The 24,111-nt window shown below is 42.9% G+C and overlaps 1 protein-coding gene across 6 annotated transcripts; it reads right to left on the reverse strand.

Moving 5' to 3' along the window:
• Positions 1–1,591: 1,591 nt before the first annotated feature.
• On the reverse strand, positions 1,592–23,774 carry pals2b (protein associated with LIN7 2, MAGUK family member b). 6 transcript variants are annotated; one of them, XM_041053980.1, is made up of 14 exons: positions 23,685–23,774; positions 16,067–16,129; positions 12,504–12,769; positions 8,598–8,716; positions 7,858–8,010; positions 6,369–6,521; positions 5,913–6,140; positions 4,911–5,042; positions 4,702–4,798; positions 4,302–4,370; positions 4,045–4,206; positions 3,756–3,958; positions 3,385–3,513; positions 1,592–3,243 (listed from the first exon to the last, which is right to left on the reverse strand). In XM_041053980.1, exons 3-14 carry the CDS (start codon positions 12,637–12,639, stop codon positions 3,067–3,069), a joined length of 1,758 nt encoding a protein of 585 aa, XP_040909914.1. In that variant the 5' UTR covers positions 12,640–12,769; positions 16,067–16,129; positions 23,685–23,774; the 3' UTR covers positions 1,592–3,066. The 6 variants fall into 6 exon arrangements, with proteins under 6 accessions (XP_040909914.1, XP_040909915.1, XP_040909913.1 ...); XM_041053981.1 differs by lacking the exon at positions 23,685–23,774 and adding an exon at positions 22,682–22,775 and having other exon boundaries at positions 8,616–8,716; XM_041053979.1 differs by lacking the exon at positions 23,685–23,774 and adding an exon at positions 22,682–22,775.
• Positions 23,775–24,111: the final 337 nt, after the last annotated feature.

Below are 24,111 nucleotides of genomic sequence, written 5' to 3' on the forward strand. Positions count from 1 at the left end.
TGTTCTAAACATATTCTCTGTGTCTGTGTGGCCAAGAATATCGGGTTTAGTTGACAAAGAGTTGACGTGCACCAAGCATCCCATGAGGCTCTGTGGTATAAAAACAACTGTTGACTCAGGTATTGCCGCGAAAAAGGGCTGTATCTGTTTACTGTGTCCCTGTCCCAAACCGCCCTCTGCGCCTTTGTCTTAAGATAGCCTTAGATCTAGCGAGGTTCCCATTTGGCCTTAAAAGTTGAACAAATTATGCACTACAATTTCACAGATTTGACAGAGTGCTAGCTCGACTCCCGCTCAGACACATTTTCGACAAGTTCGTCGCGTCGCGTCATTATCTACCTCCTCTGAATGTAGGGGCTGTCCTGGAGTTGTAGTCGACTGCAAAACTTTTGATTTTCTTGCTCGTTAAAGGAAAACGGACAATCATCTGTAAATTCTTGAAAAAATAAAATATATCCCCTTATTCATTCTTGCTTAGATCTGAATCCAGGACACTCCATTTTTCTTGATGCGTTTTTTTTTTCCTTCCCTCCCTCCCTCGTTGGCCATTTTCATTTTATAGCTTGTGTGATTTTGCATTGTAAGCCATGATGGAGAAGCAAAGTGACCAAAGTCTCTTGGCGAAGGCAGCCCTGCACAGCCGTGTGAATTCAAACCTCCCTTCATTTGTGTCATTTTGAGCTCAGTTATGAGTTGTTGTTTTTCTCTCTCTCTCTCTCTCTCTTTTTGTTTCTCTTTCTCTTTTCCCTTATTTAAACCACGACATGCCAAAACTGAATTTGCTGTCATTCCTGTTCTGGTGAGGGTCTTTATGTTGCCGATCTAATTTGTTCACATCCACTGCTAAGCTCCTTGTTCTTGTTGTTGTAAAGTTGTAAGCTTTTGATTTCTATTTTACATTTCCTTATTTTTGTTAACAATTATGCTTACAAAACACAAGATATGCTGTAAACCCTGTTAGGACATAATGTGAATACGTATCACTTAATATAGTTCACTCTTTGGCTTGACTGTAAGTTGCATTAATTAATAAAAATGTTTTAAAAAGTTTTCTTTTCATGACTGTTTTTTTATTTTTTTTTATTTTATGTTTAACATTCAGATTGAATCACTGTATGATTCACTGTATGACTTGTCAGTAGAAAAGCACTGGTGTTATTAATAACATTAATGGTGCTATAAGGAACTTTGTTATATTCAAGTGTCCAATGAGCCATTACTTTAAAGTGAGCCTGCAGTAACGACACCAGGATCCTAAAACCAAAGCTCGAACAGTACGTTTTCGTTACCTTTCTTAGAGGAATATAAACGCGTTATTCCTAAAAACTACTTTTTATTTATTTAAAGAAGACTGGACTTTGCTTTAATTAAATTCTGTTTAAAATTATGAGTCAAATCTGGGACAGTCTGACCAAAGAATGACTGAAAAAAAGGCTACAAATCTGACCAAGCAAACTTGTTGACTTATGGTAGCTGACACTTCACAATACGTGGTGCTACAGATGGATAAAAAAAAAAACTACTGAGGTCTGATCAGGTATACATAAAAATAATATAAACATCATTTCAAAAAGAACCAGTTTTGTGAGGTTTGATAAACTTTATTCATCATAACTTTGCTGATAAAAATGTAAAAACAAATCTTGACATGAGGTTGATGTGAAACACTTCAACAGGCAGTTAGGGCTGTTTTCTAAAACGTGGCACAGGTTGACCTCAGGATTTCGAAATGTTACACATATCACAAAAAAATATCCATACAAGGTCGTTTTTCAGAACAAATTCATTTGAAATGGAAACTAGAGCAATAGCCGGACATTAATGTCTTTTCTTTGAAGAATATTTTAGGTGTTTTGACAAAGATTTTAAAAGGATTATGAGACATACTGTAGTATTAGAATTTGGCTTTGCTAAATGCATTTATCATCCAAAGTCACATTATGTCAAATTAGAAATTCATATTAATGTCAGATTTAACAATAGTATGATTCGGGCTTTGGCATAATACTGCAACACTGAAGATAAGGTCCATAAGGAGGGATTCACGTATATAAAACATTAACAGATTGGCTTATGTAGACGTTAAAGATGACGGTCAGTGACACTGTGATGATCACACTCCAGACAGACGGATATACAGACAGACGGGCTGATTAAACAGGATCATTAAAAACAAAGCAAAGGATCGTGTGCGACAAAACACTACAATCTATACATCACCACACTGATGAAAAACTACTTTAAGTAAAAGTTTTGTTGTCAGAACAAAACTAGACAAAAATAACCCGACACAGACAGTGTTTGATCTCTGAAAAACTACGTTATAAAGTTTTTCTTTTACACAGCAGAGGAGTTGTGCACAAACAGGCCTCTCAGCCTCTTCTCTTCTCTCTCGCCCAGGTTCATCCTGGAAGAAGAGTTTAGGGCCAGCTACGCAATGACACTAAAGGATTCTGTTGTAGGGAGGTGAAAATAAAACACAGCTACACAGGTTGCTCAGACAATGGCAATGATGTGCGACACTGACAGGTTTCTTGGACAATGACTGCTCAAAGATCTTCTAATCCATCGCCTCTCCTCCTCCTTCGTTTTGGAGCTTGCATGGCGGTGATCACAAATCCTGGGTGCCCATGAAGGAAGACTGACAAAAACACATGAAATCAAGAGAATTCGACTACAAAATAAGACGTGTCACTACAACAACAATAAATTAATGCAAAAATATGGCCCGAGTACGTGACCAGATTTTTTTGTTTTGTTTTGTTTCATTCTCACTGGAATTCCACATTGAATAGAAAGATCTTTCATAAAAAGTTATAAAATAAATAAGCACTCTTTCCCTTTGAGTTTTGAGTAGAAAAAAGGTTGCATGGCGTGCAGGCCTAAGAGGAGAAAGAGCAGTAGGAAGAGTATTTTTTTTCTTTTTCTTTTTTAAAATTTATGTTATTTTGCAGAAGTATCTCTGCACTCTTCTCCTCTTCTTTGGCCGTTGTGGTCACACACACACACACACACACACATGCTGGTGGGTCAGTGTGACCCGCTCAGAGTGGCTGCTGCTGGTCCTCAGTACACCCAGTTCACTGGGACCCACTGGGTTTCACTGCACAGTTTGTCCACAGCGGCCTGTAACGTCTCAAAGGCCTTGTCCAGGTTGTCGTTGACGATGGTCAAGTCGAAGTAGTGGCTGTAAGCTCTCTGGATGCGGGCGCTCTCGTCCACTGTCTTCCTCAGGTCCACATCCTGCCAACACAGAGAGGAGACAGGTGAGCTGTGGACACATGTTCAAGCTGCTGATGTGAGATGCCCCAAACACGTGAGCGATAAAGGAGTCAATGACTGCACAAAGATGCGCACGGGTGTTTCAAACCTCGGGTGACTTACCGTGAGCTGCTTAGTTGTGATGCCTGCGTCCACCACAGCTTTGTGCATGGCCTTGAGTGTATCAAAATCTGGCGCTGCTATGAACACCACGTAAGGCATGAACTCTGCTGTCTTCAGCACCTTCAGAGCCTGGAGAGAAACACGAGAGGTTACATTACAGCCAAAAAAAAAGTACTTCTGTAACATAACAAGAAACTTGCTCTTTGAAATAGTTTTAATTTCCAAACCAAGTCCTCCTGTCTCATCAGTTCATTTATGTCCCCTCCTTATTATCCAAAGACACCTGATATGTATTATATGTATTAAATTCACCCTCAGCACGTCTAAACTAAACCCTGTGTAACACTCACCGTCCTCAATCCATCTCTTACCTGTGGGTTGACATCCAGGATGCAAGTGCGCCCAGTGGCCACCACCTCATGGATGGACTCGATCTTGGTGCCGTACAGGTTGCCGTCATACTCGCCATGCTCCAGGAACCGTCCGGCCTTCACGTCCACCTCCATCTCTGTCCTACTGGTGAAGTGGTAGGAGTTGCCATCCAGCTCCTCGTCACGGGGTCGCCGTGAAGTGTCTAACAGAAAAAACTAAGTTAAATGTCTAATTGGACATATAGCTGAAAACCAACTTAAAAAAAAAAACTTTTTGTGCGGGACGTACATGGTATAGTTGTGCCGAAACGGGTGGGGTGGAGGACCATCAGTCGGTTTTTCAGGCTGCGTCGACCCACGCCCTGTGCACCAATCAGAACCAGCGTCTTTCTCTGGAATGGTGGCACTTTTGCCACTTCCTCATAGATCTGCAGCTCATGTCTATCAAACTCTGTTTAAACACAGGCACAATTACACTGTCAGAACATCACAGAAAAAGATAATGAAGACTCAACTAAGAGTCAGCAGCCTGAAGAGCTTCCTGACCTGCATTCTTGGCTGTCAGGTACATCATCTTCTTCTTCTTTTTTCCAGCTATGGTGCCACAAAGGATCCCTACAAAACAAGAGTGAACATTTATGCACTTGTACATTTTTTTTTTAATATAGCATTTGGCCAAAAGGGGGCAGGCGTGGACCATTTTCTGGAGTGCTGAAACCATCAGCTATCCAGGCATTTTCACCATAAATCAGTTTTCAGCGGTTAGGGCAATAGAGAAGTGACAGAGGTCTGGCAGCAAACCAGTTGACTGACTTTAGGCAATCCATCTTTTCAACATCAGCACTGTTAAAGAGAGAAACTGGAAACTTGAGTTTTAGCTCTAACCAAAGCACAATTTACAGTGTTTATACAAAACACCGCCCATGAAATGTCTGCAGTGACCTACCTGATCCATCAAAGTCTCGAGGGACGAAAGCTTTCCTCTTCTCCTCCAAGAACTGACTGGGTATCAGTCCCGTAGCCCCGCCCACCACATGACATGCCTGACACAGATCATTGACACATCAGTTTACAGTTAAGTCTTGATATCTTCCTCTTCCTGTGATCTTTAGTGACAGACATTTCCATTAAGGAAATAAATGGAGGAACGCTCACCTGCCACCAGTTGGGATCTTCTCTGTTGACAATCTGAAGGATGTCGCCTTTCTTGAAGGCCATCCCCGCCTCTCGGCACGGGATCAGGCTGTCATTGGCTGGGTTGTAGTCAAAGTATGGCCTCACATACACCTGTGATGAACACATGCACAGATTCTTTCTTGTTTCAGTCTTTGCAGGACTTCATTCCTCATTGGCATTTTGCTGTGATCATAGGGAAATCTGTCGCACTTGTAATGAAAAAAAAATGTGCTTATGGTGGTTGTGGACGAGACGCACAGACATACACAAACTAGAGAAACAAAGATGCTCCAATCCCAGCATGCTGTCTCACACACGGACACAGTAACAGCGGCTCATTCACACCCATTACGTCCCACGTCCCACACTGCACCCGACACAGCTGCTCACGCTGCGCCAACAGCGGAGACTTTTGCCAGGAAGGGTAAGTGCTCTGGCCAAAGTATTAGATTAAACAAGCAGCCAGAGGAAGCAATAAAACAAGCCAGTAAAGTATACTGTGCAGCGCGCCCTGAGCCACAGAGCAGGATGTGATTTTGCATTATGTCTCATTCAGTTTTACTGCTGTTCATTCAATTTAAGCCTTACAAGCATTTCCTTGTCTATTTGTTCGGGATGCACGGTATCTTCAGGATTTTTCTACTCAGGAGCCATGAGTGGTCGAGACATTTGTGGTGCACGAATGAGGGGAAAAATAACTAAAAATATCATAAATTACTGTACTTTCCATGTGAGAGAGCATGAGATTACAGGAAGCGTGTGTTTGGAGTGTGCGCAAGAGACAGAAACGGCTAGTGTGACCTAGATAGCATGTGGAGTGTTATTAATAGGGCTCCAAGGGTTCACATTCCTGCGCGGGGGATTGTGGGAAGGCCGTAGGACAGATCACCAGTCCTGTACCACTGCCCAACATCTGCCACTCATTATGTAAGTGTGCATGCTTGTGTTTACACGACCACCTCATCTGAAATGTGTGCGTACCTGCGGAGGTGCAGGAGCGTCTCTGTAGCTCGGGAGTATTTTCAGTGTGATCCCTCCACTGCAGTCTTTGAGCATCTCCTGCAGCTCGGTGGGGTTGTTGCCAACGTCCTTCCCGTTCACCTCCTTTATAATGTCGCCCACGTGGAGCAGGCCCTGCCTGTCAATCATGCCACCGTGCAGGATTCTGGCAATGACCAGGTCGTCCTTCTCCACTCGAAATGTCACTCCCTGAGAGGAATAAGATGGAGGAGGATGATGTTTGTCATCTGATATCTGGCTTTACATACACACCCTGTTTCACTCTCCTACAACCACAATTCCAACGTTCTGACATCTGTTCACACACTTGGTTGTGATTCATTTGGTTATTCATATATTCAGCCACTCCCTTCCAGCTGTATCCATGCACACACATATACATGCAGACATTCTCAGTCAGTGTCTGCCTGCGCTCACCAGCGGCTCTCCGGCCTTCTTTCGGATGCCAATCATGCGCACAGCGTCGGCCTGCATCAGAGCGCTGTTCACAGCCGCATCATTGGTCGTCTCAGCAGGGGGCGGGACTTCGTAGCACTTTGAGGCCACCATGTCATGTGCCTCCAAAAGAGACTGAGAGAGAGAGTGAGAAGGACAAAGTGAGCGACAGCGATGTTGGCAAACTTTAAACATATATTTCTGTGTAATTGGCACTACTAAGTCAGTTTGCTGATTTTATGACTCTTCTGCTACGTTTTAGTTTTTCCCATTATCCTGAAATTGTTACCTGGGGCCACACTGGACACCGTTTGGCAAAAGTTACAGATTCTCACTTTAAATGATGCCAACAAAGACTTGGTATTTCAAGTTAAAAAAAAAAAAGAGTCAACAATAGCTGTATGAAGCAGAAACTTCTGACAGATGGTAGAATGGTGAAGTGGGAAAATTTGAGATATAAACCGTCAACACAAGGGCAGACAGTAGAGCCGAAAACCTTCATAAACACGGAGAAATTCTCTAATTTGCAAAGCTGCAGCATCTGTAACAGTTTGTTTAACATTTGCCTTTTGGGTTTAATTTTTCCAAAAAATAAAAACGTGAACACAAAGCTGTATAAACAACAAACTTCACAGATGCGCCTTTTCGACAACATATTAAAAGTTGTGCCGTTGAAAAAAAAAAAAAAACTAATCATCTAATGGCTCAAATCCAAAATATGGATTACCACCAAAATCCATTCAATTAATTCCTGGTTCGCTGAGTATCCCTGCAACGGCCATCATCCAAACTTGTTTCTTGATATACCATCGGAACTAGTTTTTAAAATATCTTGTTGGCAAGTGACGGAAAATTAACAAGTCTTTAAACTCACACATTCAGTATGTGATGTAATCTCTGTCTCCCTCATTCCCTCTCTCTTTTCTGCCCAGCCCGCCTTTCCTTCCTCTCTCTCCCTCTCTCAGTAGGTCAACAGGGTCTTATCCTCCAGCTTACAGCACAAAGGGCTCTGATTGGCTCAGAGGCTTCGCTGGGGCTCAGAAGTCTAACTCCTATTGGTCTAGCCTGTGTAAAGCCCCTGGCAGGTCTGAGGATAGAGGTTAGTGTCCTAGTGATGCATGAGGACGAGATCCAAAACATCAGAGCTGTGCTACTGTAATTACAGTCAAAATATTACAACTTATAGTCTCAGTTTAACATTTAATAAGTGAACAACCACTGAAAGAAAAACATCAGGACTAGTTCCTGGTTCACACAAATATTCAGTAGCTTATTACAGAAACTGTTATTGTCAGTGGCATTTAATGCAAAGAAGGTTTGATAATATGTGAAAAAAGTGGTTTAAAGTGTCACTGGGCAGCACAATTACATCCAGACATCAAGTCATATTTATCTTAACACCACAACAAAAATTTAACATGCAACACATATAAGTTGTGCGCTATGAGTGTGCGTGTGTTTATCGTCTCACCTGGAAGTGTGGCTCCTGCAGGATCCTGGACAGTTCGGCTGCGCTGTCGTCTTTAACCCTCAGGTTGTTTATGTCGCCCAGGATCTCAGTCACCAGCTCCACATTGTTGTCCTGCACCGCCTCCAGCTTGACTTCCTCCAGCTGTTCGTGAGCCTGGGGGAGACAGAGAAGCTCAGGGAGGGTAGGCCTCTTACCGACGTGATGAATGGAGCTCATTTTTGTTGTGTAGTAGTCACTGCTGACATTCTATTGGATTCTGCATATGGTGCACAGCTGATCTACCGTGGGATTTTTTTTTTGTGCTGTATAAGCAAACCACTGTCTGCCTCATGTTACACTGTTAAAAGTCAAAGGGGTGTTTGTTTATGTTTAGTCATCTGTCATTGCTGCAAGTTCCAGCCCTGTGGGAAGCAGCTGAATGGTGGAAAATGACAACAGCCTGTCTAGCAGGAACTACAGCTGTCCTCTAAATGAACTCACTGCACACTTGATTTCAAAGCAATGAAGATGTGTTAGAGCAAGTGGTTTGTATGCAGAAGCAATGCATGCACTGAAATAATGTGACATAATTCCTCTGTGTGCATATACACTCTGTTAGTCAAAGCCTTACTGTACTTCAGCACCTCAGGCACAGCAAGCAAAGCACTGCTGGGAGCAGGTAGGGGGGGTGGAGGACTCGGAGCCGGCTAGCGTGTTAGTCTGCTCGCTGCTGCTCACCCCGAGCTATGTGTGTGTGCTACCTTAGCCAGGGAGCGTACAATGGGACTTTCCATGATGCCGCGCAGGAAGAGCAGGTCGATGTCTTTGGCACCGGTGGAGGTGGGCAGCTCACCCAGATTATCCAACACCTGCTGCATGGCTGGATGGACAGGCCGTGAGACACAGATACAGACAGAGAAAGAGAGAGAGAGAAAGATAAGAAGAATTAGCCAGGCATGAAAGTCATACAAAGCATAAACACACACACAAAACAGTGCTGGCGATGCTGCAGCAGCTAAAGGGAGAGAGGCAGCCACTGGCTAAAAGATTGTCAGTAACTTTCGTGTTTTACAGTTATTGTAAAATAATGGGCCAAAATTCTACAAGTGACAATTTAATTCACATGAATATATGACTTGTAATGTTGGTGAAAGTCCCTCCTGTAAAACAACAATAACAACAAAAAACCTGAGACCTTGATCTGCCATGACTGCAGTGCATTCACTCTCTTCATGCAAAGCTTGAAGGTTCAAGCAAGGACCTACACATAACGTATACCATAAAATATACGTTAAAGCAAAACAAACTCCAGGTCTCCGGGATTAAAGCTGTAAGACGGCTTCCTGACAAATGAACTCGTGCGCTGTGCTCAGAAACAGAGACAGGGAGAGGTTAGGACAGTAGGTGTGAGCCAGCTAACGTCCTAATGCCAGGGTCTCAAAGCCCATGTAAGCCCATTTAAGACACTTAAAGCCCTGGGAATGTGTGTGTGTGTGTGTATCATTATACACTTTTGTGGGTAGTAAACATGTCTAGTCAGCATTTGTATGCAGTTGATTCACTGTCATGATTTCTCTGTTTTGCTTCCTTAGCCCATTATTACTCTGTAACCCTGACTCATGTTCTGTGTCATAAAGTCAGGTCATAGTCTAATATTTCAAAATCCCATTTAGAAAAAGTGGCACATACTAAATTGCTTACTTGGAAATACAATTTATGAAATATGCTGTTGTCTGTGGTGTTTTATGCTGTTTGATATGAACACTGTTTGAGAGTTAATCAACTTGCTCTTATAAAAAAAAAAAGGCCATGTGAATTTATGACACCATTTCATTTATGATAAATTCACAAAAGTTACAATTTCAGACATTTTACATTGGAAATTTAACCCGCCAGGACCAGAATTTCATATGTTCATTTCACATTAACATGTGTGTTTGTTTGTTGCAAAAAATAGAGCTAAGGACATGGACATACTGCATGACCTGTGATGAAAACTTATGAATTTCACATTGGCATCTTTTGTAAGGGTTTAGTAGTATTTTTCATGCAAAATTAATCTGTTTCTGTCTTTTAGACAGAATCTCATTTCAAATTCTACTTTTTCTGGTTTGCAGCCCTAAAATCGACACATCAGTTAAAACTAGAGCTTGACAGTCTTTTTTTTTTTTTTTTAGTCATTTATCATTCACTCCTCACACATACAGAAGTCACACAGTTGTGCGATAAAAAGGTAGAGCTTGTAAAAACACAATTTATCTTACAGTGGAGACAAGGACCTCACTGTAGCTTGATTGCCACAGAGCACAGACAGACTGCATAAACAGGAGGCTCCATGCAAAAACAAACCTTAAATATTTATGATCCTTTTAAAGAAAGACAAATAGTGGAGGGAGGTTAAAAACAGCACTGCACACTATTAAACCTGTATATTCATAAAGCGTTTATCTCTGGACAGCGAAGAAACACAATCTAAACCTCCACTCACATATACACTAGATAGTACGATCACGGTACCCAGCTTCTTTAGGGACCACACAATCTTTTCAGAGCAGAGCTGTAATTGTAGTAACACACAACCACACAACCATAAACAAGAATTAAAACACAGGCTCTATTGCAGTGCACTCACTCACTCGATCACTCACTCACACTTTAATTAAAATTTGTCATGGTACAACTCCCTCAAAATTTTGAAAATAATATGTTTTCCAAGTCTTCAAGTTTTGACATATAAACATAATGACTTGCAGGAGTCTGAGTAAATCTAAAAAGTGCAAATCTGTCCTGTTTGTGTGAGAGAGAGAGACAGAACATACAAGAGAGTCAGCCAACATCAAAACAGACCTCACTAACATACTTGAAAACAATCTCATAAACACTCCAGAGTAAATGCTGTCCCAGATCACTGCACATCTGAGTTTTTGTGCTCTCTCTCTATCTGGTGACCTTTACCCACTAGGTCAGCTCATTGTGTCATTGCGTCTTCCACCACAGGAATGTTTGCTTATCCCAACCCCTTCCACTCCCCCACCTCCTTCCCCCTTGCCACGTGTACTTGTGTGTACATTACTCATCCCCACAAGCAACCAGAAGATGCTTTTCTATCTAGTGAGCGACTGAACATGAACTAAAGCCTCCTCCCTAAAGTCTTTATAATCCTATGAAATATGGCATGGTGATAAAACCACCTACCAACCACTTGCTAAGCCTGGCCTAAGGAAGTTGTAAAAGCTAAGAGATTACAGCACTGGATGGTGTACAATACAGTGTGTTTTTCTTCCACCTGATTTATCCACATACAGAATCATCCTGCTTACCTGCTCTTAGTTCCTCCTCCTGTGGCTCTCTGGTCTGTCTGCAGTCTCTCTTACCATCTAGCTGCTGCCTCTGTGTACACCTACCAGCAGTGTGTGGTTTGAATGCCAATGCATTCAGACTCCTTGCTTAAGAATTCCTAACTCTGTTTCTCAAGGAACACGAGACAAATCCCATGAGAGAGGACCTGGCAACCTGTATTATATCTGGCATTATTATTTTTTCTGCCGGCGAGATGGAGATCAGAGGAGCACCTCGACTGGCACAAAAGTAACATCACCCATAACAAAATTTGTTTCAGTGTACTTTTTCAATAATGAAGGTTAAGAACTGAACCACCTCCAGGGCAAATATGAAACTCTAGCAGAAAAGCAAAGATTTTCAACCTTATGTGCTGCCAGGTGGTAAGTTGAAATACCATATATCCATATATTCAGTTAGCTGTAATACTATACCTGTTGTAATTAACAATGTGTGAAAACTAGTGAGCAAAGGACCAGAGAAGCCTAAACATCATAGCTAAAAGTTAACATAGCTAATAGTAGTGGAAAAACGGTTTATATAATTAGCTAAAAGTTGAATCAGTTAGCTAAAATTTGAATTAAAAGTAATGATCAAATCATTGGAACGGTGAGGGTTAGCTAAAACGTTTAGCTAATGGATAAACAGCTGAACTAGTTAGCTAAAGGTAATGATAAACGGATAAAATGGAAAGGTAATACTACATTAATGGATAAACAGTTAAAATAGTAAGCAAGAAACTTTTAGCTCATGGATAAAAGTTGAAGTAGATATCTAAATTAACAGCTAGTAACAGCTAGCTAAATAGTTAGCTAAATGGCTACATGGACGAAATAGCTAAACAGTCATGGATAATTGGTAGAAAGCTTTTGCTGCTCCTAAGTGGTAGTATTAAAGTGGTAGTATTAAAAATGCAAGCTAAATTAACTAAAATATTGACAATTCAGATTCACAGAATTAATAGTTAAACAACATCCTGGCAAACAACATCCAAAATGAATTCAGATGAACACATTTGAAACATGACAGGTGGTGTTGATGAAGGCGTATTTACATTAATTTTACATGTGAGGGGGGCACACCAGACAATGAGGGGTTTGGCTCTGCTGCTCTAATAGACCATCAGATCATCTACATTTAAAGATAACTGAAACATCTGGCAGTCACATTGCTGTGTAGGAGTTACCTGACAAGCAATACTGCCCTTTGATTATAAATAGTTCATAAAACCCTTTCATCAATCTCTACATCTCAAAATTCAAAACAAAAAGACTACAGTAACTCTAAATCTGGATGTGTTACACCCCGCCTCCTCCTCCTTTCCTCACCTCCAGGCGTATCTGCTCCCTGGGTGGACCGCACGGTTGGGGGTCCCTCTGCGCCAGGCTGTCCCAGGGGCGTCACCTCCTCCTCCTCCTCCTCCCGTGCCCCATTGGGACAGGAATCCTCCATAGCTGTGACCATCGCCAAGCCCTCCTTCTTCCTCCCTGCTGCCACAAGTATGCTAAGGCTAACCACTAGTAAACCACCAGTAGTTTTGCTTTGCAACTATGTCTTCTTTCCTCCAATCCGCTTGTCTGGTACTGCTGACCCTCTAAACTCCCAAAAAACACAGAAACAGTAGAGAGGAGAAAAGGGGGTTTGAGGACAGAGAATGAGAGAAACAAAGAGACGCAAAGAGAACGACAATAGAGTGGGATTAAGATCAGGGGATATTAAGAAAGGAGGAGGGAAAAGGGAGCGGAGAAGAGGAGGAGGAGAGATAAGTGGGGAGAAATTTAAGAAGAAGAGAAGGGGCTGATGTGAAGATGAGTTCAGAAAGACAGGCATGAAGAGAGACAGAGAGAGGTAGAGAGCTGGATCGCATACACAGATGTGGACATGCGTTCAATGCTTGTCAGTCCCCTCCCTCCACTCACTTTAATACCTTCCCTTCCTAACCATAACCGCCCCCCCCCCCCTCCTCCCTCCTGATAACACACATACACACTGGCACACACACATAATCCCACAATCCTCCCCTGTTGTTGAGGGCTTGCTTGAGTACCCCTCCTTGCATTTCCCTGACCCCGCCCAAAGTCGAGTTGCCCCTCTTGCTTAGAAGGAGGCACACACGCACATACACATCGGTTGAATGTGCCATTATGTAAGTAATCTTACATAAGTGTTACTGAAGGGGGGCCTGACCCTACATTCCCATTCTTTCCCGGCTTCTTTCTCACATTCACACTGTTCAGGGTTTGGACACCCCGCTGCAGCAACGCGCAGAAACTCTCTGTGTCTGCAGATTGTGCTCATGCATATTCCCTCAGCGGTTGTCCACCTCCTCAAAGCAGCATGTGTCAGCCTAATGGGAGCTTTCTCTCTCTCTCTCTCTCTGTCATTTTTTTCTTCTTTCATCTCTGTCTCTCCTTAAATTAATGTGCCCATTACCACCTTACTTCTCGCTAAGTCAGTGGACTTAAGGTGCTGACAGGATTATGCACATTTTTGGGGTTGCAATTTTGAGCTTTTCCACTCCTGAGACTAAATACTTTTGGGCAAATTACCAGGTGCAGCACTTTCATCGAATGAATGTTGTTTCCTTTTTAAAAAAAACATTTTCCAAAGTGACTGATTTTATATGGAGACGATGGACAAAAATAATCGCTATACATAGAATAAGCATGAATATTTTACATCAGGGCAGTCATCTTGAGAATAACGGCAACAACAGTTTTCAGCCATGCCAGCAGCTATGTGAGGCTATGCTTGGGCAAAGTGTTGCTTTGAGCTTAATCCTATGATCAGCATGCTAACAAGACAAATGTTTGGCAGATATGACATTTACCATATTCATCATCTTAGTTTTGCATATTTTATGGTACAGCTGAAGCTGCTGTGAATGTCATTAGTTTTGTAAGTATTTAATTATAAACCAAAATATAATACTGTCTTGACTAGCCCCTAAGGGGGCTGTTTTCTGAACACTTTAATGTTTTGAACCCTTTTGCGGACTCTTGGACTCTTGTTTAGGTTGTTAAATTTTGTTAGTAGTTCCTGTTTTATTTTGAAACCATGGCCCTTGTGTATCTTGTCTTGTTCTACCTCCTGTCTTTGTCTTGTTTCCCTCCATTTGTGATTGTCTGCCCCGCCCTAATTGGTTTCACCTGTTGCCCCTTGCCTTGTGTATTTAAGTCTCGTCGTTGGCCTGTGTTCTTGTTAGTTCTCGTCTCATGTTTTGTCTCTTGTCCAGCGATCTAGTCATCGTGTTTCAAGTCAGGTTGTGTATCCTTTGTTACTTTGTTTCTTGTTTGGATTTGGTTTCTCAGGTTGTTCAGTCTTTTTTCTCTCTAAGAGTGATTTTGAGTTCACGTTTTGTATTTTTGTTTTTTTGTGCCTTTTTCCTCTTTATGGGTGATCTTTGTTTGCTACTTTGTTAGAATAAAAACTATTATTTTTGATTTCGCCATTGGGTCGAAGGGTCCGAGTCCTTGCTCTAGCTGTGACACTGTGTTGTCTAAAATCCAAGCAGCCAGAGAACCCCTTGAGCCACTGCAAATATGAGTGTTCTAGGTATAATATAACATACACAAGCCAACTTTTTTGGTTGTTGATGTTAGTTTTTTTTGTCTTTTGTTGTAATATCAAGACTGTCACAATCAGAGGAAGAACAAAAGAGTGTTGAGAATAATCTAAAAAAAAAAAAAAAGGCTCCTCCCCTTCACCACCCATCAAGCCCCTCCCACAGCGACACAGCTGTGCAAGGAGCAGATCTGTAGGCTTTAATCCGCAGTGCCACTCCCTCCACTCTATCCTCAACATGACCAGTCAACCCCTCCCCCCAACTCGGGATGTGGGATTTTAATCCGGCCACGAAAGCACGGGATTACAGAATCTCTCTCTCTCTCTGCCTCTCTCATCATATCTGCCACTCAAACATTTCTTCAAAGCTAACAGTGCTGGTTTGCTGATGGTTAAATTGGCCTTTAGCGACATACTGAGTAGCTACCGCTGCCTCCGACCCAAGTGTGAGCGGAAACAAGATATTTTTTCCCACTGGCCTTCAATACAGTGTTACAGGACATTTCTCCCAGAGAACTAAAGGCAGTTCACAGTTTGTTGATCAAACACAAGCCTTTCCTCCAAAACGGCAACCTAATTGTTCCTCTTTAGAAAGTAAACGAGAGCTGATTTCACACAGAGTTTGACTGAGGCAGAGCAGCTGTGTGAGAAGAAAACAAAGCACTTAGGCCATAACAAAGAATCATGGGAAGTCAACGCGGATTTTAGGAAAACAAGTGAGTCTATAATGAGTAAAATAAGACTGTGGTTTAATTAAAATAATTGGTTTATTGTTCAGCAACAAGCCATTTTCTGTATGTGAATAATGCTGAGTAAGAGCACCCTGGTATTTTAAAAGGTGAGAGAAGCTTCTATGAGTAGCATGTAGAGCATGTAGCGATTCGACAAAGTCCTATAAATATCATACATCAGACTTTACCTGCACTGACAGAAGTGCACTGGTTCTGAACAGGTGTAAAAAGTGTAACAGCGGTGCTAGTCACAGTCAGGCAGGATTCATAGGCAGTAAATGAATATGTACATAAAAACCTTCAAACTTCAATTTCACTGGCTTGGATTAATATGAGCATGGCTCTTCAAGTACAGAAAATATTTTATTCATCCTCTAATCTACATGAACATAAAAAATACCCATAATAAAACCAGCTGCTCCCTCACTTCCTTAAAAGTGATGTTTTTCAACAGCAGAGATCAGCACATCCTTGCTTCAAAGACTTGCCGTTCTCCCACTGATCTGACAAAATCATGCCAGCATGCAGAAAACAGTTTCCTAAACATCTCCAGTGTGTCAGTGCCGAGGTAGAGGTGGGGAGAAAATTGTGTTTACCTGTGCCAGTCGGTGTAGCCCAACTCCAGTCCTACTGGCTAATCATCAGTCAACTGTGAAGACCTGGAGAGAGACAGAGAGGGAGAGAGAAGTGTGAAGCTTTGTGAGGCTCGCCCTTGTGAGGCATGAATATTCAGCTCTACTTGCATTCCTGCACACCAGTTTTCATCATTCCTTACACACTCGCTTGAGCAATCAGACACATACTTGTGCTTATCCCTCACACACACACAAACACATGCACACTTCTTTTTCCCTGTTGATTATCTGTTTCATCTATCTGTGCCATCCCGGTGTCTTGAGGGATAGGAGCCCTGTTTTGCAGACTGAGGCTGTTAGAACGATGCACAGAGTCATCCAGGGCGATTCGTTATCCTCAGCCATTCAAGGATGCCTGCATCATCAACTGGCACACCGCCATCGACGTAGTAAAAGGCCACTATTTTCTGAAACTAATGACAAAGCAGTATGCATTCATTCCCAGAGAGATCTCTCACTTGTATACTCACTCATGCATACACACCACATCACTATGCTTGTAATGTCAAGCTTTGCAGGTATTGGTAAAGCTTAATATTATGGGCTAATACTGTCTAATTGAGGATTTATTTGTACAGTTATATATATTTTGGCTAATATGCAAGAACAGATGCAGCAGATATTGCAGTGCTTTAGGTAATTCAGAAAGTAATTTCTGTACTGTTTGTCTAACAAAAATACCTTTATAATACTTTGCATAATACCTGAGTTTACAGTAATTGTGGATAAAATACTGATTGTACAAACAAAAATGGTTGGATCCTTGCTAAGAAAATGTGCATTTATGTGGAAAAAAATGAAAAAAATCTCAACTTAAGGTCCACTTACTCTCGTGTTCTGGAGATTTTAACACTATTAACGTGGTCCTCGTCAGAAAAACAATAAACTGTCAACCTCAACTTTTAAGCCAACATTTACAAACCATAGTAAGTTTTACCATCAGTTACGTGACAAACTGAGCGTCTGCTGATGAAGACCGTGAAAGATGACTGAAAGCTCCGGAACAAGCGAGTAATTGGACCACGAGTTGAGATTGTTTTGTCAGCTGCTGTTTCCAAGGTCAAGGATGAACTGTTTCAGAGGCCATATCCTTACTTCTTTTTCTCTGCTTTCTATTCTCAAGTATCTCTAAATGTGGACAGAGAACACCCCTGCAACTTTCCCTGCCCCACTGTGCACGGTTTAAAACATTATCTGTCTATAAAAGAATTGCTAAGTCTGGCAGCGCTAAACCCATTCACGCTTCTCTGAAAAGCCATTGTGAAACGGGCCATTAGAAAATGCAAGCCAGCAAAAAAACAATGACATCGTGTGATTACGAATAACTGATGCCCGCACTCACCCACAGAACAATACATTATCACTCTTAACACGCTTCATTTCGTTCAGCCTCTTTCGCTTTCCCTCTATTTCTCTTGCCCACCCTCCTCGAGCTGGGGAAGGATAGTGTGGTGTTTGGAAAGACTGTTCAATAAAAGTCAGCCTCTGTTAAATGTCCTGAAATTAATAATATTTCTCTGTTTGTTTCTACTCTCAGACGCAGTCAGGAGGAGATCACACTGCTCACTTGACCTTTGACCTTAACCTCCTCTGTAGTCTGGGTCATAGCAACATGCACGGTCAAAGCACTTTTCAAGGGCTAAAACATTTACAAGGTGAGCATAACAGGCAGAGGAAGTCTGCTCATCACTGGTTTGCCTTCATCCCTTTTTGCTGTGCCGGGGTCTTTTCGCCAATCATGCTAGAGCTAATTGGTCCTTCATTGTATGAGAAGAAGAGAGAGGAAGAGAGAGAGCGAGGGGGTCGATTCATTACGCAACGCAGATTACAATCAGGCTTGGCATGCTCATTGGAAGTGAAAGATATCCCCTGGAAGAATGTTAATGGAGCCGAAGCCACCAGGGCAATTCCTCACCAAGTCATCCGCACCACGGAGCAGGAGCAGGGCCAATCAACGGTCCGAATGAGGGGGGAGGAGCAAAGGCTGATCAGAAAAAAAGATGGGAAGGGTCACAACCTGATTTTAGGGGAATGTATAAAAAGGGGAGGAAGGAGAGGGAGACTTTCAGGGGAAGAGATTTAGAGCAAGAGAATTGGGGATAGATAAAAGGAACATTAGAAGTCATGAAGAAGAAGAGAAAGAGAGACGAATCCGCAAAGATTAGACAGAGCTGTGGGAAAAGCCTCTAAAGCCTTGGAGGGGGGGATAAGAGGAGAGGGAAGAGACGAGTGAGTCTTGAGAGAGAAGAGAGTGGTGTGAGAGGTCGTCTGAATGCAAGCACATTCGTGATCTGTTTCACTCTTTCTAGAAACTGGCAGGTAACTGTTCCTTTAGTAAAATCCAGGTCATTTTGAGGACCAGGAACTGGGTTACAACACACAATTAAACGTTTCACCTGCAAGGACAATCTGATAGATCTAATAGAATGCGCTGGACACAGGATTCCCCTGATGTCCTGTTAACTTCCACCACTGTCCGCTCCCGTTTCCTCTGCCTGGGTCAGAGCGAAATCACAGGAAGTGGTCATTTACAGTCCCAGCTGCCATTGGCTCGTCGGCACGAAAGGACGAGCCAACAAAAGCCCTCTGAGTGCCCCCGGTTGCCAAGCACTCAGATGATGGACAGCTCATAGAAGGGGATTATGTGCGTGTGGGTGTGGGGGGGGAGTCACAGGGTTTGTTTTTGTACAAAACATCCTCGCCGTCTCACACATGTAAACATGCTTTATGCGTGTGCATATGCACGCCATTAGAGAAACAGACAAACATCAGCAGGCTGTGTGGTTTTAATTCCTCCAGTTCTTGTCACGCTAGCAGGAAATCTCACTCTACCTCTGTATACTCTGTGTCTCATTGAGCACATTTTATGAGTTTATAGTCTCAGATGCAGTAAAATGCTACATCCCCTGGGGTCATAAAACACAAGCACACACACACACACACAGTGAAGGCCATAAGGCATCCATCCTGGAAGAGCCATTCAAATCGCGTCTATATGTTCTTTCCACCTCTATTCTCCCTGCCTGGCACACATTTACTCTCAGCCCTCCGAGAGCAGCCGTCACTCTCAGTTCCTCTCAGTGACTTGAGAATCACAAAGGGAAGCCAGTGAGCTCTGTCCTGCCCGGGAGTCCAGATGTCACGTCACCGGCTGACTCCAGGGGTAGCAGAGAGCAATTAGTAAAACTTTCCTGAGCACTGAGCTGCAGCCTTTCCTCTGTATGACACCAGTGTAGTAGTGAGCACTGCAGGGAACAAGATACTAGGAAGCAGTGTGTAGATACATGTGGACATACATCTATAATGTATAATGTGTAATGACCGGCGATTCATATAACCAGCCCCCCCTTAACCAATCCCATCCTGCACTGCCTCTCACACATCACCCTCTGCCTCCAGACAAACCCTATGTAGGTCACTCCATGAGTTAACACAGCCGCTCAGTAAGAGGATTACACTGCTACCCCCAAGATGGCTATCTTAGCAGATCAATATCTGTACAAAATTTATCATAACTGTATTTTTTAACCAACTCTTTCTGTTGTTTGTTTTTTTTTTGCAGCAGCAGCAGCTGCAGCAGCAGCGGTTGATGCTCCTGCCAGCAGAAAGTTGATGAAATCAGTTCAGTTTCTCCAAAGCTTCCACAAATGGTGAGAATGCAGCTTTTTTATGCCACCTTCCTGCTGATTCATGCTTAACTCTACTCGTCACCTGACCCTGCAATCTAAGTGACCACTATTTAACACAAACATTAATTGTTGCATCAGTGCACAATCCCCACATCATCCAAAAATGACCTCATTCTGCTCCTTGGCAATATTCAAGCTGGTGGGATGTCTGTGCTTTGCCACGCAGCCTGGGATGATATAATTACAAGGCCGTCCACATCTCGTCAATACCCTTCGGCACTACACATGCAGTGATCTTAATAATGAGCACCTCGTGACATAATCTAACCCGCCACATGGCTGCGCCTGCTCCCTCTCAGTCTCTCTCCCTTCCCAGCTGCCTGTTACTGATCATTAGTATTGAGGAAAATAGAAGGGAGGGAATGGGGGAGGGGGGAAGTGATGCAACAGCACTTAACGTAGCTGCAAAGTTTAAACATGAGAGAACTGATGCTGTGTGATGTTGGATGGTAGAAAATGTGATATGTCTGGAGGGGTGGAGGGAGGAAGAGATAAGGAAAAGAAATGAGGCTCAAGTGAGTTCACTGAGCGCGTTTGACTTTTTCTCAGTACGTCTTGTTATGTTTTTGAATATTAGCCAGAATTACGAACATGGAAGCAGGGATATATTGTGGTATCCTACTAGCAAGCATGCTCCAGTAAAAATGAATGAGACTTTGATCTGGTATGCTTACCTTGTGGGATCTTAATGCGTCGGATTTTCAGCAGAAAACGTGTTTATCTCACAGTTATGCTTCTTCTACCATCCACCCAATTCTCATCACTTTTTTTTCGTAAAGCTACATTGCCTCACAGATTCAGCATTTTCTTTCTTGAATCAGACAATGGTAGAAGAAAGGGTTTTTTTCTATACAAACTCAAACAGTCTTATGCTACATAGATTATTTTATTGTTTATCTGCAGTGGTATGCCCCTTTAAGGCCTTAGTGATGGATGAAATCTGGTGAATCAGCACTATAGGCTGCAGCAAAACACGGCCAAAGACGTTTGCCTTCACTTGCCTGGTAGCAATTCTGCAACATTATTCATTTCGAAGTAATGTACCTCTGTGTAAGGGTTGGGCCTTTATCAGTGCATTTCCTTCACAGAGATGCAATTACCTCATGATAACTGTTGTGGGATCAGCTACAGTGTGTATTAACAGTAGGGAGGTGCAGCCTGGCGCTGGGCAGGGCGAGCTGATTGTAGGTGTGTAGATGATGTGTCATTCATAGCTGGGAGGTTTGAGTCACTCCAGTTTTTGTTTGCATGCGTAAGTGTGTGTGTGTGTGTCCCTTTCTCTGTCTCTCTTGCTCTACCCTTCCTCCTTTTTTCTCTACCATCCCTCCCATAGCTATGTATTAATAATGGAAACGTAGAAGCTTCTGAGTATTTGGATTAGATCTCTGAGTGACTCACTGACAACTCTCATATTTTCCAACATCAGGAGCACGTTTTGAAATTCGTGTTTTCCTCCGCCCTACTGACAGGAAGGGATGTGCATATGATGAAGGGGTGCGAAGTCTTAAACTTTGTGCCTTATCACAAAGCAGAACAATAAAGGTCATCCTGGTTCCTGACTCAAAAGTCTTACTGGATATCCCTGCCCTGGGGCTGCAGATTTACTCTAATGCACTAAACCACCTCTGTCTCCTTCCCTTCCTCCTTTTGTTCCCCCTATTCGATTCAACAAATCTGATTAGAGACTTGTTATAAGATGGAAAGGAAGAGAGAAAGACCCATAAACTCTAGTTTAGATGCAACAAGATCCATGCAACCCCTCTCAGAGGTCTGATGGCCTAAATAGCCCCTCCCAGGAAGAATCCCCAAGGATATTGCGTAAGTGCATGGGCTTCCCCCATCACGTGCGGGAGGCTAAACAGCTTATAAACCTTGCCAAGTGACCCTGTGCTCCTCTGTGCAAGGAAGTCCGAAGATTCACTGAGAACTGTGGTTTGTTATGATATGTAGGTGGTTTTATGTTTCTATTAAGTACTCACGTAAAGTGGTTCTGACATCGCGTTAGTGCATTATTAGTAGATGGTGCACTCATACATCTCACTGGAGGAACAAAAAAAAAAAAACAAAAAAAAAAAAAAAATCAATAGGACCGTCTGGCTGCGCCTCCGGTCTCCCAGACTGTGCCAAGCCACCGGTCCCCTTGTCCGTTTTCATTCAGCATCAGCTCCCTACAAACAGTGATCTTTGTTGTGAAAGTTTTTTTTTTCCAGACAACAAAATAGGAGACAGTGTTCTACCTGGTGCAGATATGTGTATGAGCTGTTGTTGTAGTAAAATCACTCTCTGTGTCATTACTAAAGCCCACCACCCTATGCTATGTTGCTGTCTGTCATTTCGGGACGGTGGCGCGTTCCAACCTCCTCATCCTGCCCGCACCATAACCGGCAGCTCTTCCCTCGTATCTTTCCCGGTCATGGATCTACGCCACGGTTGTGACGCACGGCCACATCCGTGCGCCCGATCCGTGCGCTTGAACCGTGCGCCAGATCCGTGCCAAACGCTTGCGCCGTTTTTTGGCTGACCACGGGCAACTGTGCATTCACACCGATCTCGCCTCACGTGCGGCCATTTTTTTGTTACCCATCCGAGCCATGGTGGCGCGCGCACACTTAACGACTACAAACCCATCCGCTGAATCCTTACTCATGATACGCAGGAAAAGGGAAAGGACGCGTCCGATTTCGCAATAGGTGCCCAAAGCCAACTGACTTCTGCCTGAATGAAGCCTGTTCTCACAGCAGAGCTGTAGGGGATCAATCCTCCCCTTCTGTCAAACTCCACCGCACCTCTAACACGGCAAAGTGTCTTTGTCTCCCAGCTGAATGCCAGGGGGATGAATGAATTTAAAATCTGCACGTCGCAAACGTGATTGCGAGCCGTGACTTACCTGTGAATTGTGCGTGTGAGTTCGCGGTAGTCCACCGATCCGTCCCGGTTGGACATTCAGACCCCCCTCAGCTGTCTGTCCTGGTCCCGCAGCAGACTACCAGAGAACACGATGACAATCAAACCGATACGCCCCGCCTCTTCTCCTGACGTCACGGAGCGCAGACCAATGGCAACGCAGGTTCGACCCTCGCTAGGTGAACACGTATTGTGCACATAGTATTTTCTTTCTGTCATACGCTCGTACTTTCACACAAATAGGCCACATTTTAGCATCATTTCAAATGCAACGACTTGGCTATGGATATTAAAATAGGCTCAACTATGACGCTGCACATTAATAGTCAGTGGACGTCATCATATCATTAAACTGTAGGCTTATTTAAATATAAGGTTGTTTAGTCGTTTGACAACAAATACAACTACACAAGGCCACATTCATGCTACCACCAAGAGACAACTTAAGGAGAACTGATGAGGAGTTAGGGCCCAACAGCTGCTATCAAAGCTTTACCAGACTGTAAGAAGCGCCCCACATTTTTATTTTTCATCTACTTTTATCTGAGAGTCCAAGTGTTCGGCTGGAGGAAAGCGAGACAGAGAGCGATGAATATTTAATGTCTTCAGTTAATGGTTCGGTGTCGGCAATGAATGACCAGGTGTTACTATTTTCTATCAACTGGCTCCACACTTACAAGGTAAAACGTCGAAACACCGCATGAATACCAAGAAGGTGGTTTTGTCGTTCGTGTGTCGGAGTATCCTATTTCCATTGCAGACTGTGTGTCTGCAGTGTCTCTTAACCGCTTGATTTGTGCTCTATGGGCTGGTTCGATGTCAGGTTGTGGTACACTAACCACTCGTGTAATTGCGATAATGTTCCTGAAAATGCCATTTCTCCCTTCATTTAGTTTTTTTTCAGAGTAGGTACTTATCTTCATGGCCACAAGAGAGCGCCATTAGCTACCCAATTGGCAGCTTCAAATTGACTGATGCTTTCTTACCGTGTAGGCTCTGATGGGACCATTCCTGCTTATAGACCCAGGTTAAATGTACTTCTCCTGCGCTTCCTCCATTATCCAGCCTCGCAGAGCTACATACAAGTAATGCAGTCGTGGGTTTCAACTAGGAGGCAAGGTGTGGCCCTGCAAGTCCAAACTTGACCTCATCATGAGTGAAGACGTCAAGCAAACAGTGTTTGAGAATTAGCTCCCATTTTGATAAATTAATCATGTGGAATACATGTGATTCCATTTTTTGACATTAAAATAATTTAGGTTCTGACATTTTGAAAAGGCAAATTACTCGACTTTACAAATATTTTTCCATGGTTCTGTGAATCAGATTTGTAAAACAGATTTAGCTGTGACACATTTCGCCTATTAAATAGATGCTCAGAAATACATTCCTTCAAACAATGATTCTTCTTTA

The sequence above is a fragment of the Toxotes jaculatrix genome, chromosome 13, assembly GCF_017976425.1.
Source record: "Toxotes jaculatrix isolate fToxJac2 chromosome 13, fToxJac2.pri, whole genome shotgun sequence".
NCBI classification, from domain to species: Eukaryota; Metazoa; Chordata; class Actinopteri; family Toxotidae; genus Toxotes; species Toxotes jaculatrix.